This window comes from Xenopus laevis, chromosome 9_10S (genome assembly GCF_017654675.1).
Source record: "Xenopus laevis strain J_2021 chromosome 9_10S, Xenopus_laevis_v10.1, whole genome shotgun sequence".
NCBI lineage: Eukaryota > Metazoa > Chordata > Amphibia > Anura > Pipidae > Xenopus > Xenopus laevis.
This window is the reverse complement of record NC_054388.1, coordinates 46,720,573-46,737,031: the sequence shown is the minus strand read 5'-3', so window position 1 is coordinate 46,737,031 and position 16,459 is coordinate 46,720,573. Positions and strand designations below refer to the sequence as shown.

Below are 16,459 nucleotides of genomic sequence, written 5' to 3'. Positions count from 1 at the left end.
ACTAATATGAGTAGGAGAGACAAATGGTAAAAACCCCACTTGAAAGTCAGAAGTATAGACGTGCCCATTTTAGAACATTGAAAAGTAAACTTAAGATGAACCACCCCTTTTTTGCAGCAAATTTGCACCCATCACTATCGATCAGCCATAACCTGCATATTCAGGGTCATCATTTGGTAGTGCAATGAAGAGCAAGACAAGTGAGATAACCAAGTTAAAGGATCTTTATTGAAGGCCATGCACTGCCCTCATTACAGTACTCCAAATCACGTAAACTCTGGAAACACTGGCTTTGTTCTATTACAAAAAAAAAACTAAAATTGCCTCAGGAATGTAGATACAGTCAACTTAAATAGTGAAAGTGCACTACAGTCACCACTGCAGTTACCTCTGAAAAATCGGTCGATTTAAATAACTATCCTGCATGGATACAATACAAAGAGCAAGTACATAAAATAAAAACAGACAAACTGCTTTGACAGCTTATTGGGGGTAGGATGTTTGCATTGGATAACCTACAACAGCGGGTGCTGTAGCAGTGGCATTTGGATATGTGTATGCCTGCTGGCTCATTCCATTCTGCATTGGAGGTGCACTGTAGCCAGTCTGCTGGGTGTTGTAGCCATTCTGGTATGTGCCATTCTGTGCACCTGCCCGGAACCCACTCTGGACATTGTTATTGTAGCTGTTAAAGGAGTTTCCATTGTAATTTTGTGCCCCAAAGCCATTTTGGGATTTGTTGCCAAAGCCATTTTGGGATTTGTTGCCAAAGTCTCTCTTTCCGCCAAACCCACGGTCATAATTTTCCCGGCCCCACCCACCCCGCTTGCCTGAAGAGAAACGGTCACGTCTGTCGTTCATTCCTCCTCTGCCTCTGAAGCGCCCTGTAATCAACAGAAGATGTATTAAAGCTTTAAAGGGAGGGGTATGAGAGTTACTTTGTTGCTGCCATTCAGCAGCAGTTACTTTTCCTTTCAAGTGTACAAGTAAACTAGACCCATTTCAGGTTGAAGAGGGAATTTCAGGACAAGTAGGGCCAAGCGTAACACAATACAACTGCATGTATACCAGCCAGAGACTACAACCCTCCCACCCACTATACAAACCAAACTGCCTAGCACAGTTACTAGATTTACAAAATATTACCTCTGTCCTCTACCAGCTGCAACAGCTTGGGGTTGATGGCTTGGTTTGCTTCCCGGAGGACAGAGACCAGGTCATTGACTTGCTTAATGTTTCCTGGTGTAAAGAAGGTGTATGCTGTGCCAGTTTTGCTGCTGCGGGCTGTTCTTCCAATTCGGTGAATATAATCCTCTGAGGAGTTGGGGTAGTCATAATTGATGACAAATTTCACATCTTCTACATCTGTAAAGTGTTGCAGTGTGGCAAAACAGGGAGGCAAATAAGGTTTTGCACACCACAAGAATTAGACCAAAAAAATACATTAGACAAAAATGGGATTTCTAGAGAGGAATAAAGGCTGAAAAATAAAAGTTAGGCTACCAAGTCTAGAGTGGTAATGTGCCCATCCATTGACTCCACCCAGCAAACACACCTTACCAGTAGTTTGCACTGCCCAAAGTCTCCCTTATTAATAGTCAAGTGACATCTGATTGCTTGTCAGCAGTACAGCCACTAACGCCAATGGCAGCCTCCTCATGTGCTCAGTTTGAGGACCATCAAGAAACTGGAAGTGGTCCACCTCACACATTCATTAGAAGCTCAGAAATCTGGCCACCCACTGCTTTGTCTTGCCAAGACCTTATAACTGCAGCTACAAGCACACACATCCTGGGAACACCCGCCACCATGAATACAGTAAGGCATTTGGGAGCCAGAGTTATTTGTGTGCCGTCACCGTCTCGTCTAGGCAAGCGCTTCCGAGAAACCAGGATTCACTTGAGAATTTGTCCCCTCTGGCAGGTCTCGACATGACGACTACGATACAGGTGAGGGAGGATCGTGAAACCCAAGGCTTGAGGAGTACTGCTTCCTCTCCCTTTTCTATACACTCATTCATGTGCCAGTACTCACCAATTTGTCTAACAAAAGGCTTCCAAGAAAAAAAAAACAAGCTGCTCTCCCATTATACTGCCAATGTGTCTCCAACAAGTCAACCCTCAACGCAAACCTGTTTTAAAAGGCAGAGTACGTTGCAAGTATCAAAAGCTACAAGCATGCAACAAATGGGGGATGTCTTTGTGGGATTGCAGTTTTGGTAGTGTGGGAAGGGGGTACAAGCTAAATTGCCTTTTGAAGATACTGGCACACGATGCTCAGATTTCCACCTCTCTACACAACTGGAAGCAGTCAGCCAATTTCCACTAGTCCTCCATCCCCTTGCGTCCTCCGAATGTCATGCCTAGGCCTTGCCACAAAGACCGCACCTTTGTGAAAAACAAACTCAAGAGAATTGCAGAGGTTAAAGAAAGCAAGTACTTTCTTTAAAACAAATACATTTCATAACAGTCAATTGTCACCCAAGGAAAAACAGATTGAACTTACTAACCTAAACCTCTGGAAGCAACGTCTGTAGCAATCAGAATAGGCGATTTACCATGTTTAAACTCTGCAATGAAAAATGGGTTTTAGGAAATTCCATAGAACAGACTACACTTTTATTAAAGAAACACTAAAACCAAAAATTGTTTTAAAGTAATGAAATCATGTAGTGTTGCCCGGCACTGGTAAAAATGATCTGTTTGCTTCAGAAACACTACTATAATTCATATAAACAAGCTGCTGTGTAGCAATGGTGGAAATTGAAAATAGGCTATATGGCACAGGTTAAAGTGTATAACAGATAACATTATGTTCTACAGAATGTATCTGCTGTGTAACTTGATCCTATTCTCCTTTGAAGTGGATGACACCATGGCTACACCGCAGCTTCTTTATAAATAGTGTTTCTGAAGCAAACAGCAGTTTTGCTAGCGCAGGGCAACACTGCATTATATTTATATTACTTTTAAACAAATTTTTTGATGTTATGGTTCCTTTAATCCTAGTTTATAGGTGTGTAGTTTACCTACCATTTAACACCCAGTCACGTTCCTGCTGACTTTTATCACCATGAATTCCCATTGCAGGCCACCTGAAAGCAGCAGACAGTTCTCTCAACATGAAGGCAGTACACTTTCCATAAAACAGCCTCTTAGGTTTAGAGGGTGCATACCCTCTTTTCAACATTTTAATAGCAATATTAATACAAGTCTTAAAAAGTAGCAGTTCCTTTAAGATTTAAGTATCCTTACCCATCCCTCCTCAACCTGCGAGTCAAATCATCACATCGTCGTTTGGTCTCGACAAATACTATGGTCTTATTTTCTTTTTCACTCATAATTTCTTCCATCAAGCGGACAAGCCTTTAACAGAGAAATAGTACAAAAATAAATTCACGTTTAATTTTTTTTTTAAATTGCACTGCAGTCAGTCTGAAGAGGAGCCATGACCAGATAAAGGTGTTTAGTTCAATGATGTGTGTTAAAGGTCAGAAGGCAAACAATGTTTAGCCAGTCTTTATGGCTACCTGCAAGTCTTACAATGTCTGAGCCTTTCTTAACAAGGTTTGCAATGGCAGCTGTTAGTGGGAAAGCTATCCAGAGTAAAGCTTGTGAAGGAGTAGAAATTGGAAATTTTGTTTAATAGTTGAAACATGAACTTACTTGTCATCCTTCTCGCCATCGTTACACACATCAACAATCTGAAGGATATTGTGGTTGGCACTGAGCTCCAGGGCACCAATGTTAATATGAACATATTCCTTTAGGAAGTCTTCAGCAAGTTGTCTGACTTCTTTGGGCCAAGTGGCACTCCACATCAGCGTCTGTCTGTCAGGCTATGGACAAAGTAACTAGTCAGTATTTTTTTTTATGAGATATATGTTAAGATATGGTTGAATGCCAAAGGCACATTAAGCAAAGCTGTACTCACTCTAATCTGATCCACTATCTTTCTTATCTGAGGCTCAAAGCCCATGTCAAGCATTCGGTCAGCTTCATCTAGTACCAAATATGTGCATCTGTTCAGATTGGTCTTTCCTGCTTCAAGGAAATCTATCAGTCGTCCAGGTGTTGCAATGCAGATTTCAACTCCTAAAAAAACCATTTAATTAAGAATCATATAAAAAGTAGATTATGGCAGATAGAATTTATGTTTGGGACCGTACCTCTTTCCAAATCACGGATTTGTGGTCCCTTCGGAGCACCGCCATAAATACAGGTGGTCCGCAGACGACAAGCTCTTCCATACTCTGCAGCTACTTGCTGAACCTGCTGAGCCAATTCCCTGGTTGGTGCCAGCACCAAAAGCTATAAGAAGACATCATTGGTTAGACACCCAGAAGTCTACAGGCCACAAAACCCCATGTAGCACCATCCTTTCATAACAGTACTGCAGCATAAAGCCCCCCCCCCCCACCATTACTCAAACAGGAGCCAGTGCAAAGATTTTTTTTTTTTTAATTGAAATGTTTTAACAGCACATTTAGGGGTACATAGTAAATAACATCCATTAACCTGAGCAGTGTGACTTCACTACACAAATGAAAATGGCTTCTGTTTATTCTATTTGTAAATATTAAGTTAGAAAAATATATTTAGTGAGGCATAAATTTCCTTGACATTACAGCAAAAGGCCTGCAACTACTAAACTGGAGATTAAGCTTAAACAGGTGATATTAGCACAACGTGGGGGGGACATTGCTTAGACAAAACCCTGTCAAGTCTTATCTCCATTATTAATGCAATTAAGTTTCTATTATAAGTGTCAAGTCATGCCTAATTTTGATGTATTCTTAGAGAAGGGCACAGAAGCTAAAAAGCAGGCACTTACAATTGGACCGTCTCCTCGCTGTAGGAATGGTTGATGGTTGATGTGAACAATACCAGGAAGCAGGTACTGAGGGGGGAAAAAAAAAAAAGTTAGTTCTCCCTACAAAGCCTTTAATTATCCATGCCCATAAAGTGTTACCAGCAGAGTACGTACAGAAAGCGTTTTCCCTGATCCAGTCATTGCAACACCAACCATATCCAGCCCACTTAGAGCCACTGGCCATCCCTGTCCTTGGATGGGAGTGGGCTCAGTGAAGTTCAGCCGTTTTATCACTTCCATGACATTTGCTGTAGGGAGACAAAGTGGTTAGGCGGATTTCCAACAAAAAGCTGCAGTGTCAAGGAACAAAGCAGGGGAATGTACCTGGGAAGCTTGCTTCATGGAAATTCAGAACTGGTTTTGGACAGTTAAGCCCTCGTACGGTGATCTCTTTGCTTCTTCTGTACTGATCACATTCTTGCTGCAAAACAAGTTCAAATTGTATGAAGTACACCAAGCATCTCACTGCTCGGTTTAAATAGTAGCCAATCACAAGTCATGTTCCCAATCTACAAGTCTATATAGTGTAAGGGAGGGGGCTTAAATATTAAGTGGGGGCCCAGCAAAATGTTTACACCATAATGAAACAAAAAAAAAAAAAGAAGACAAAAAAAGTAGTAATGCTTTCAATAGCAATATTCTGTAACTGTAGGAAGCTTAATATAAATATTTATCCAAAATAAAGTTAATATCTATTCTCTTTGGCGATATTCCTGTATACAAGATACAGAATAGTAATAGTCACATGTGCTAACCAGCCAGTTTCCATTAATAATGGCGCATATACTTAACACTACACATGCTGGTTGAAACCAAATATAAAAAAAAAACCCCATCACTACGGACCCATGATAAATAACTAATAAATAAGACTAGAATGAGCTGGGTGTGACACAAGCCAACAAACTTACTGGTGTTCGTCTTGAAACATCAGGAAGTTCTTGATAGAAATTCTTCTCAAATTTTGGTAGTTCATCCAGGTTCCATTTTTTCTTCATAAGCCGCTCCCCAGGGTTTCCATATTTGCCAGATGTTCCACCTCTGTTTCCCCCAAAGCGAGGCCCACCTCCAAATCTAAACAAAACAAAAGACCAATGCAGACAATAAGCTAAAGCCACAAAGGCTGTTTGGACTCATGAATAGCACTGCCTACTGCAAGCAGACAATTGGCATATAGAGCAAGACAATGCTCTCTCTCATATGTAAGTGGCGATTCATGTGCAGTTGCTAAATAAGCATACATATGGGAAAGAGCAAAATGTCAACAGTGGGCTCGCCATCTGCGATAGAAAACAGAATGATAAAGCTTATGCTGCAATGCGGATACCAAGTCCTGGTTCGAGAAGGAAAAAAAAAGTAGAGGAAGGAAAAGGGGTGTAATCTCACAAACCACACAATGATCTGATGCAACCAACGCTACATTTCAGGCACATTCAGAGTTTCAGTCCCGTGACTGCAGAACATGAAGGGGTACTGCTACAAAGAAAAAACACTGTGCTGATACCAGTTCCAAATATTTTAAGGTAATAGGATAATAAAACAGGGCCAAGAGTCAGCCTGCAGAAAAATGCTGGATGAAAATTAACCCCTTAATCTTGCCTGCACCGGGAACCATTGCCTTAGGTCAAGGTAATGGTCCCAGGTGCAGGAAAAGTAAGGAAGACTGCAGCATAGGGCCTGAGTAATCTCACTTATGCTTCTTGATAGTGGCAGATTATGCATATCCCCAGGGGAGACAGGCACTCCAGGTGTCAAGAATCATGTACAATGCAAGATGGCCACTGAACTGTGCCAAGTACATGTCAAGCAGGTGCCTAGAGGGCATGCTGTGCCATTGTAAAACAGACTTAAAGTGGTTGTTAACCTTCAAACAACAAGTTGTTTTCAGATAGACCACCAGAAATAAAGACTTCCGATATTTTCTATTTGCCACTTTCTAATATTGAAGTGTAATTTCTCAACTGTTCTAAATGGATACATTTAGTTGATACATTTATCTTTGTCCCTGCTGATCAAATCTAGAATCGATACAGTAGTTGCTAATACTCCAGAGATGTTGCTGAGAAATGTATCAACTAAATGTTGCAAAACTGTAACAGTTTAGAGTCTGCACCTGAATCACTGAGCAGCCAGACACTCAACTTTAAACTTAGATTTTAAAAAAATAAATAGAAAGTAATTGAAAAAAAAGGAGACTTAATTTCTGTTTAACTACCGAAAAGCAACTAAACGAAGTAAAATATAAATAAATAAATAAATTAGTTTGGAAGGTGAACAACCCCTTTAAGCCAAGGATGTGGTTTCCTAAGCAGAAGTGTTACCACTAGGTGTGGGCGATGCGCTTCATGAGTAAGAGCACACTATATGAGAAGGCAGCTGGAAGCTGATAAAAACCAACAAGTATGTGTAAATTAACAGATAAGAGGACACAGGATCTTTGCGTCTATGGCCAGTTTTACCTATCGTGCGAATTGAGGATTCGTACGATTTTCGGACCTTGTTTGGAGTGTCCCAAGAATCTTCATCCGGCAGAGATTGGTCGTTCGGACAGGTTTGATTTTGTCCCGCCGGAGCCCATTGCGCTCCCATCGTAATCCGATCAGATTACCCCCGATATAGCCATGCCCGTTAGTGGCATATCAGATAAAGATCAGCTCGTTTGGCAATGTCGCCAAACAAGCGGATCTTTGCATATATGACCACCTTAAGATCTGTTCTCCAAGTCAGTCTTCTGCTAGTTGATCCAGAAAATAAAAATCCCTAATATGTAGTCTCAAGAGAGGAAAAAAAAAATCCTAATTCACTGCAAACTGGCAGCCAGACTTTGCGCCAAGAGCTTATTTGTATAAAGCTGTACCTACAATAATATGCCAGCAGGTGGGTGCTAGACAACAGGGCAGACCCAGAGACAGTTGCTATGTGAGGAGAGCCAGAGTAATGTAGCCAGGGGACTACTACAAATGGGCTATAAAATAGGGGAAACAGGGCACAGTTAGTAAGTGAGGCGTGCCAGATGAATGTGCCCATGTGATCAGCAGCCAGATATGCCAGGAGGAGGTTATACAATAGGGCAGACATGAGGCAAACACGCAGTTACACAGGGAGGCGTCCTAGTGAATAAAAATGGAAGCTATAAGCAGTATAAGGAAAGGCTACACAGGATTAAAAACAAAAGAAACAGATAACAGGTACTGAAGCCACATAAAAAGGCCCAGTGAAGGGATAAGAACAAAAGGGCTCCTTCCTCACGCCGCCATTTTGTGCGGAGACAAAGAGCCGCATCTGGTGCCACCGCCATCTTCTAACTCCGCGCACCACCTCCCGGTAACACAACAATATCATTCACCGATCGTACACCCCATAGCTCTCGTGTTCACCCCCAAATATACACCTCAACTAATCCCTACTTACCACTCGAACGCGCGTACTGCCCAAACACAATCCCCCCCAACCAAACACTGAACTCGGGTAGTATCTAACAAGAAGATTCATCAAAGTACTTACCCCCTATCCCGGGCGCGATCGTTAAAACCGGGCATGTCGAAAGATCGTTCCAGGAGGGCGGTTGTAGTTAAGGGAGGATACGGCAGGAATGGAAGAACTACGCAGCGCGTTAACACCTTATATAAGACCGGCCGGCAGCTTACGTCAACAGATCCCTCCGCAGGGCGGGGCGTCGGCATTCTGCCGCCATATTACTTAAGGGAAACGTGTCCGGCAACCAGAAAAAACAACCAGCCTGGCGGTATCTCTTATCTCCATCCACCCTCACAATTTTGTAAACTAAACATTGAACGCAATTGTTATTGCTCTAGTAGCAGGATGCCGACCTTGCTCTTCTATAAGAACACAGACCCAATTTAAAGATGGCGGCTGATACTAAGTGCTTTGTCCATGTGACTGGCAATGCGCCTTTTCCCGGAATTATATTATCTGTGGTTAAAGTGAGTCACTGTGTATTGCGTGAGAGGTAAAGCTAGTAGGGGCTGTCTTACCTTTATCACGAGCCCTCAGTCCGGGGTTCCCCAGAGGAGGGTTTCAGAGAATAACAGGTGTTCCAAAATATCAAATATAATAAAAGTACTACTTACAATAATATCCTATCAATTAAATGTTTTAGTTGGTGCTTAGTGATATATTTGTGTCCTGTACTCTATAAAAAATATTTTTTAGAAGTCACTAAAGAAGGAAAGGCCTTAAGGCAATAAAAAATTGCTATTGCAGTAGTCATGTCAATCCTTTTAAATAGATTTTTACAAAAAACAAGCTGTTAGCACCACATTTTGGCCATGCCTAGGGTTGCCACCTGGCCGGTATTTTACTGACCTTGCCGGTAAAAATGATGCTTGATCCCAATGTTATTAATAGGGAAAAAAGATAAATATATAGGAAGGCCAGTATTTTTTTCCAGAAAAGCTGGCAACCCTAGCCATGCCAAGACCCTTCATTAAACATGAGTACTACACTGCCTACTCTGTAGTAAATATTGAAGTGCATTTAAAATACACTTTAATATTTAGTACAGAGTAGGATTTAAAAGCATTAAACGCTTCACAACTATGCGTATTATAGGAAAATTATTTAGGCACAGGGGCATCTTAGCAATCAAAGGGCACTTGTTGGGCAAAAATATTATCCCCAACCAAATGTTATAATAGAGCCCACACTCCTTTTGGGGATAACAGTAGTTTTTTTTTAAACTGTCCCCTGCCAGTGCTAGGCCACCCAAACTCCCAGTATTAGCAGCCATGTTGGGGCACCTGCATACCAACCATTATTTTGGAAATAAAAAGAGGGACAAAAAAATTTGCTGTTGCAATTTTTGACCACGCCCATTTTTTGGTCACACCCCCTACTTGGCATGTTCATTTTACAAAATTTGCCAGGTTATGAAACATATTCCTGTAGGGTTTTTTTTTATTACAGTTTTGCTAATGAAGGTGAATTTCCCTTTAAGCTGTGTCTAACTTCTTCCAAGGGACCTGTTATATTGTTACTTATTTGCTAATCTCAGAATTGTTACAAAGTATCTAATCTGAACCTCATGGCTGTTCCGGGCTCTCTGCCAAAAGCCAATTAAGTTAGAAACATTGTATCTTTTTTTGCTGTTCAGTGCAGAGAAAATCAGGACTTTCCAGTACAAACCAGTGACTGCAGGTTGAGCTGTCAAAAGAAGGACTGTCCTGATGAAAACGGGAGAGTTGGGAGGTATTCACATGTATGCGCATAATGAGCGAATGCCGCAATTTACCCATGTGCATGCATGTGACGTCAGAATCACATGTGCTCAGGGTCAGATTTACATAGAGGGTGCCCCTAGACCTACTGCCGTTCTTCGCTCCTGTCCCCTACCCTTTATTTGTGCACGTCTACAAATTTTCTTCATTAGGTCCGGAGCACTGGGGATTTGTATACATGATTTTTTTAAAAAAGTGTATTATTTCCTGCACATCCCCAGTGTTTCTGAACCAATATGGATGATTGCCCTAGTAATATGCATTTTTATGTAAAAATTAATTATTTTCTGCCTAGCTGCAGGCTGATGCTCCTTTCTTGGGTCCACTACCTCCTGCTGTCTAGGGGCAGCTTGTCTTCCTTATAGGACAAGAGTATTTTTGTAACGCATTCTTAGGGGCAGATTTACTAAGCTCGAGTGAATAATTCGAATGGAAAAATATTCGCTTTTCGAAGTATTTTTTTGGGTACTTTTGCGGACTATCGAATCGGTCAAATTCGATCGAATCAAATGATTCGAAGTAAAAATCGTTAGACTGTTCGATAATCGAAGTACTGTCTCTTTAAAAAATACTTCAACTTCATACTTCGCCACTTTAAACCTACCGAGGTGCAATGTTAGCCTATGGGGACCTTCCCCAGCACTTTTCTCAGTTTTTTTAATCAAATAAAAATCCTTCGATCAATCGCTTAAAATCGTTCGATTCAAATTTTTATTTGATCGCTCGATCAAACGATTTGCTCTAAAATCCTTTGAATTCGATATTCGAAGGATTTTACTTCAAGGGTCGAATTTAAGGGTTTTTTAACCCTAGAATTTTGACCCTTGATAAATCTGCCCCCAAATCTTAAAACATAAACATGTTTGTAGTAACATTTAACCACTTACTGTCTAGCTCGAACCTGCATCATATATTTTGAATCACTCCTATTTACAAATGAGTTTTCCTTGATTAAATAACCTTTCTTATTTTTAAGCAGGTTAAAATGTCATTCGTTAAATATACAATCCATAAAGTTTTTCAGATAATTATTTTTCTAATTGGTTAAACAAATATGTCATTAGATTTTAATGCAAACACATGGAAGTGCAAATAGATGCATTTAAAAAATATCTACATAGAGAGATGATACGTGATTGGTAATATGCTAATACTAGTGAGGTGGAACTTCCACTTAAATGACCCATAATACATGATGATTATTTTATCTTAGAATGTAGCATGTGGTGGGTTTAACCTTAATATATCAAATGTTGAAAAATAAACATATTTAATCAATAAATTGCTTTTTACATTAAAATATTTTATTATATTTGTGCAAACCACCAATAAATCACAAATCAAGCAGGATGTTTTTTGGGGAAAAGCCTCCTCAACTTAAGGGCCACCCCTTTTTACAAGTAGCTGAGAAGGAAGCATTCAACAAGGAAAGGTTTTGGTTAGGTATATAGACAGGTTTGGCCTTCACTTGAGTTGCCGTTTAGGTTTTAGTACCAGCCTTAATAATTATTTGTTGTGTAATAAGGAGATTTTGATTGAGAAGATCATTTATATTTTGGGTTTTCAAGCAAAAAACAAAGTCTTGTAGGATTGTTCAAGGGAATCAGTCTCATTGTTGTTTCCTCATGCTCTTGATCAGGTCGCTTCTCCATATTTTGGGGTTCCTGTGACTCACCTACTTCTATTGTAATAGTATTCAGAATCAATGTGACCTGATCATCCACTATGACTGGATTAGTACAAAAAGAGAAAAGGCATGCATACAAAATGCAACAACAATACTAACCTTCCAAAGATTCACAAATATTTTATGTGCATTTATTAAGATGTTGGGACATCTAAATCTATTAAGCTAGAGAACCAGAATAGATTTGTAAAGTTTGACAATCCAATACATAAACTAGGCATGTGACAATTCCTAAAGATTGAAACCAATATTTAACTTTCATGAAGAGAATCCTTTTTTTTTTACTCCCATTCATGTTTTACTTTATTTTACATAAAGTTAAAGGAAATTAGCCATTAAAGCTTGAAAGTGGCCTTTTCATTTCTAAAGATTTTTTTTTTACCTCATCAATTAAAACATATAATTACATTTAATTGGTAGTGTTTGGTAACATTCATGTTCCTCTTCATCCTCCACATGTATTTGTTGACTATTCTGCTGTTGTTGGTTGTCCTCAGACTCCCATAGCAACCAATAAGATATTTTGCTTTTCTTTTCTCACTTGTAGATGACTGTTGAAATCAAATTGCTTATTGGTTGCTATGGGCAACATAACCGATGTTTTCATCCAATATTTTACACAGTGTAATAAATAGCCTCCTTTGTGTATAAAGCTATTAAAATTTCCTCCCCTTTAAACAAAAGAGAGATAGTTTAGGGGCAGATTTACTAAGATTCGAGTGAATTTTCAAAGTACAAAAAGTTTGAATTTCGAAGAAATTTTTTTGAATACTTCGACCATCGAATAGGATACTACGACTTCAAATTTACATCGACTTTGATTCGAAGTAAAAATCGTTTGACTATTCGATAATCAAAGTACTGTCTCTTTAAAAAAACTTCGACTTCAATACTTCGCCAACTTAAACCTGCCAAAGTGCTATGTTAGCCTATGGGGACCTTCCAGAGCAATTTTCTAATTTTTTTATAATGGAAGGAAATTCGAAGTACGAATATGATCATACGATCGGAATACAATCGTACGAAGAATAAAATCCTCCTACTTCGAATGTCGGAGGATTGTATTCGATGGTCGAATTTCGACCCTTGATAAATCTGTCACTAAGGGGAAAATTTACTAAAGGGTTAAGTGGCTAACCTGCGTTCAGTACACTGTGCGCAACTTCGGATCTTCGTGAATTAGCGTTGTCCAGGCGAATTTACGCCTGGCGAAGTGTTGCGATGTGCGCGAAGCCATCGCTGGCGAATTTTCGCCTGTTAGTGAATTTGCCCCTAAGTGTCAATATACAGTATTAAAGTTGGTGAAGTCACCCTTGGTAGAATTCTTTATAAATCAGGTGAAAGTCAATGAAGGGCAGGCCAGACCAGCATTAATTTTGATGTAGTTGGCCAGCTTGAATATATGACAAACAATCTCTGTCTTAAAGAAGACGTATATCATAACTAAAAACCCCTCCTAATCTTGTAGGCAATAATGAATAATATATGGAGCTGGGTTCACTTTGTACTACAAGTTAATATCTTTACAAATGCCCCTCTATTGGAACTCCCTATAGATTTGCTATCGTCCCTGTGTTTTAAATGAGGGGTGGATGTGTTCTAATGGTCCCTGCCAGAAGCACAGTAGGAGGGCAATAGCCAATCCCTGCTGTCACACAAACAAATACAGGCTCCGGTGCCCTACCAGGTCAGCCTAGCTGCTGATTGGTTCCTATCCTACAGTACACTGTGCTGAGTGTTCACCGGCTCCCCTAGACAGCCTGGGAAAGGAGGCAGCAGGAAGTGGAACAGATAGGCGGGACTAGCAGAGTTTTTGCAGAAATCAACCCTGTAACACTTCTTTTTTTTTTAAATAGAGTATAATGTACTAGTAAATGGTTGTATATCAGACAATATGCCAGATTCAATGCATTGAGAATTTTACTTACCGTAATTTATTTTTCCTTCAAGTCCATACAGCAACACATATGGGGTTAAGTCTCTCTGTCCACTTGGTAGGACGAGTGAACACCAATAAAAACATTACCATCTTATAACAACCCTCCTCTTCCAGTTTTACTTACTTATAAAAAAAAAAGTACACCGACACCATGTCACTCAATTTATTAGGGTGGCAATTTATTGTGCTGCTGTATGGACTTGAAGGAAAAAGTTACAGTAAGGGTGGGTGGGACAAAAAAAACAAAGAACTCTTCAATCCACTGATCGGAGAATCTTCAGGAGGCAAGAGCTCTTTTCTTCCTCAAGCTCCAAGATGTTTTAAAGGTCCTAATAGGCGACAAGAGAGGTTTGTGCCTAGGCGAAGAGAAGAGTCAAGATCTTATAAACCAGGCAGAGAATTTTTTCATGCCGCTTCCTGGAAGTCAGGACAGTCGAATGTCTTCAGGGGATTCAGTGCAATGAAATATTGTATTACCGCACACCTCCTTCCACTATTCTGCGTGGTGGTGCTGGTTCTCCGTTGACCAAGCCCGGTCTCCTTACTGCTGTGCAATTTCAAAAAACGGTCCGCACACACCAATGTTGCAGTCGGGGATTGTGCCCCTTTTATTAATGCCACCAACAATCAACGTTTCGGGGGGAACACAGCCTCCCTTCTTCAGGGGATTCAGACCTAAGGAGTCCAGATCTCCAAACAGGTTGCCCTAAACAGCAATGACACGAGGCCTGCCTCCATCGATTTAAGGGAAGCGTATTTACATGTTCCCATTGCCATCAAGCAGCAGTGTTTTCCCAGATTCTGCTTCCAGGGGAAGCATCTTCAGTTCAGTTGCTTAGCCTTCTGCCACTCCACATCTCCCAGAACATTCTCGAAAGTGCTGGTAGTTTTAATCGCAAAATTGAGAAAGCAAAGCATAGAAGTTTACCACTACCTAGATGATCTTTTGGTCATGGCCAGAGATCCAGTTACATTAGAGATACATCGGGGGAAAGTGATCACACAATTACAGAGATTCTGCTGGTTAGTAAATGGTTTACTTGGGTGCCCAAATAGACACCAGAATAGGGATGGTCTCTCTCCCACTAGAGAAGATATCCAAGATAGTAAAGATGGTGTCAGTGGTCTCTCAGGCTCAATGTATTCCTGCAAGACAGTTCATCAGTTTCCTAAGTACCTTGACTTTGACCGTCGGAGTAGTTCAATGGGCTTGATGGAATATGAGAAAAATTCAAGAAGTATTTCTGAGACAGAGAGCAGACTGGGAACAAGAATTACATAAAAAATCAGATTACAGCAGCAAATTATGGACCCTCCTGCCCTTTTAACGCGTTTTGTGGCGTCCTGCCACTTCATCAGAAGCTGTCGGCAGCCTACCTTCAACTTCCTTAAAAGCACACATGACTTTTGTGGGCTTCGGGTCTTTTCGGCGCTTCGGCTTTTCGGGACTTCTGAAGGGCGGCACGGCTTCGGGGCTGTCAAGGGGAACCTGGCTCTTTTCCAAAAGTGCAGCACTGCCGGGCCCCGCTCTCAAGGAGGAAGGCAGTCTTCTTAATTCGGTGGATGTAAAATGATGTTTACAGGCATATCTGGATGCAACCAAATCTATTTGGAAGACAGAGAGACTATTTGTCATGCCATTAGGTGCCATAAGGGGGCAGGCAGCCTCAATTGCTACTTTGCGAAGATGGATTGTAACTGTGATAAAGAAGGACTACTCACTCCAGGGACAAGAAGCACTTAGGGGCATTAAGGCACATTCTACCAGGGACATGGCAGTCTCTTGGGCAGCAGAAGCGGGAGTATCCATGGAAGCAATTTGTAAAGCAGCTACTTGGGCCAGCTCTAACACTTTTTCATTATCGTTTAGATGTTAGGGCTGCTAAAAGAACAAATTTTGGTTATGAGGTCATTTGTTCAGCAGTTGGAGCTGAATAAAGCAGATTAATGGTCTTCCCTCCCTGATTTTAAAGCTTGGGTATTCACCCAATTAGTTAATGCCGACCAGGGATGACCATGGAAAGGAGGAATTTATGATACTTACTATGATTCTCTTTTCCTGGCCACCCTCCTGGTCAACATTCCCATCCTATTTTTGGGAGCTTTGTTACATTGACAAGGCAGGAAGTAGGGGAGGGGTTTAAAAGAAACTGCTTGGAGACGCATCTATGGGGGGAGTGGTTACGTTACCAGATTAGTTAATGCTGAACAGGGGTCAAGCATTATTTTTACAGGTCAGACAAGTAAAGTACTTGCCGGGTGGCAACCCTTAATATGGCAGATAAATGTGGGTATATACCAGATCCCTTCTTTGCTATGGTGTGACTGCTCAGTTCCACGTGTGGCTGTACAGATGTCATTCCAAGCCCTAGTAGTTACCAGTTAAAAGGGCAACTAGGGCTCTCCTTTTTCTGTAGTATGTGCCATTCAATATGCACATTTCCTTTTTGTCACTAGTTGGGTGAAGGTCTTTCATTTTCCAATATCACACGCTGTTTCCCGTCTACTTCCCGCTCTCACCCGCCCTCGGCTCTCCATGACGCCACCGCTGCACCTCCAATCACCTCCCCTTGCTGTTGCAAGCAGCCGGTTACATCATCGGGGACTACTTTCCGTCGGAAGGACACAAGCGAACTAGTTCTAGGCACTGTGTTTTCTCCATGGAAACAGGCGTGACGCAGCGGATACTTCGCTGCTAGTCCCTTTTGTCAAATTAAAAGTAGC

General features: G+C 41.0%; 1 protein-coding gene across 1 annotated transcript; it reads right to left on the bottom strand.

Moving 5' to 3' along the window:
• Window positions 1–209: 209 nt before the first annotated feature.
• Window positions 210–8,440, bottom strand: ddx5.S (DEAD-box helicase 5 S homeolog). The gene is given in 13 exon segments (NM_001086234.1): window positions 210–884; window positions 1,147–1,365; window positions 2,510–2,569; window positions 3,033–3,094; window positions 3,255–3,365; window positions 3,666–3,838; window positions 3,934–4,094; window positions 4,169–4,310; window positions 4,834–4,899; window positions 4,987–5,120; window positions 5,197–5,293; window positions 5,784–5,946; window positions 8,377–8,440. Coding segments are annotated over 13 exon segments (1,824 nt in total). The 5' UTR covers window positions 8,412–8,440; the 3' UTR covers window positions 210–483.
• Between the last annotated feature and the right edge of the window lie 8,019 nt (window positions 8,441–16,459).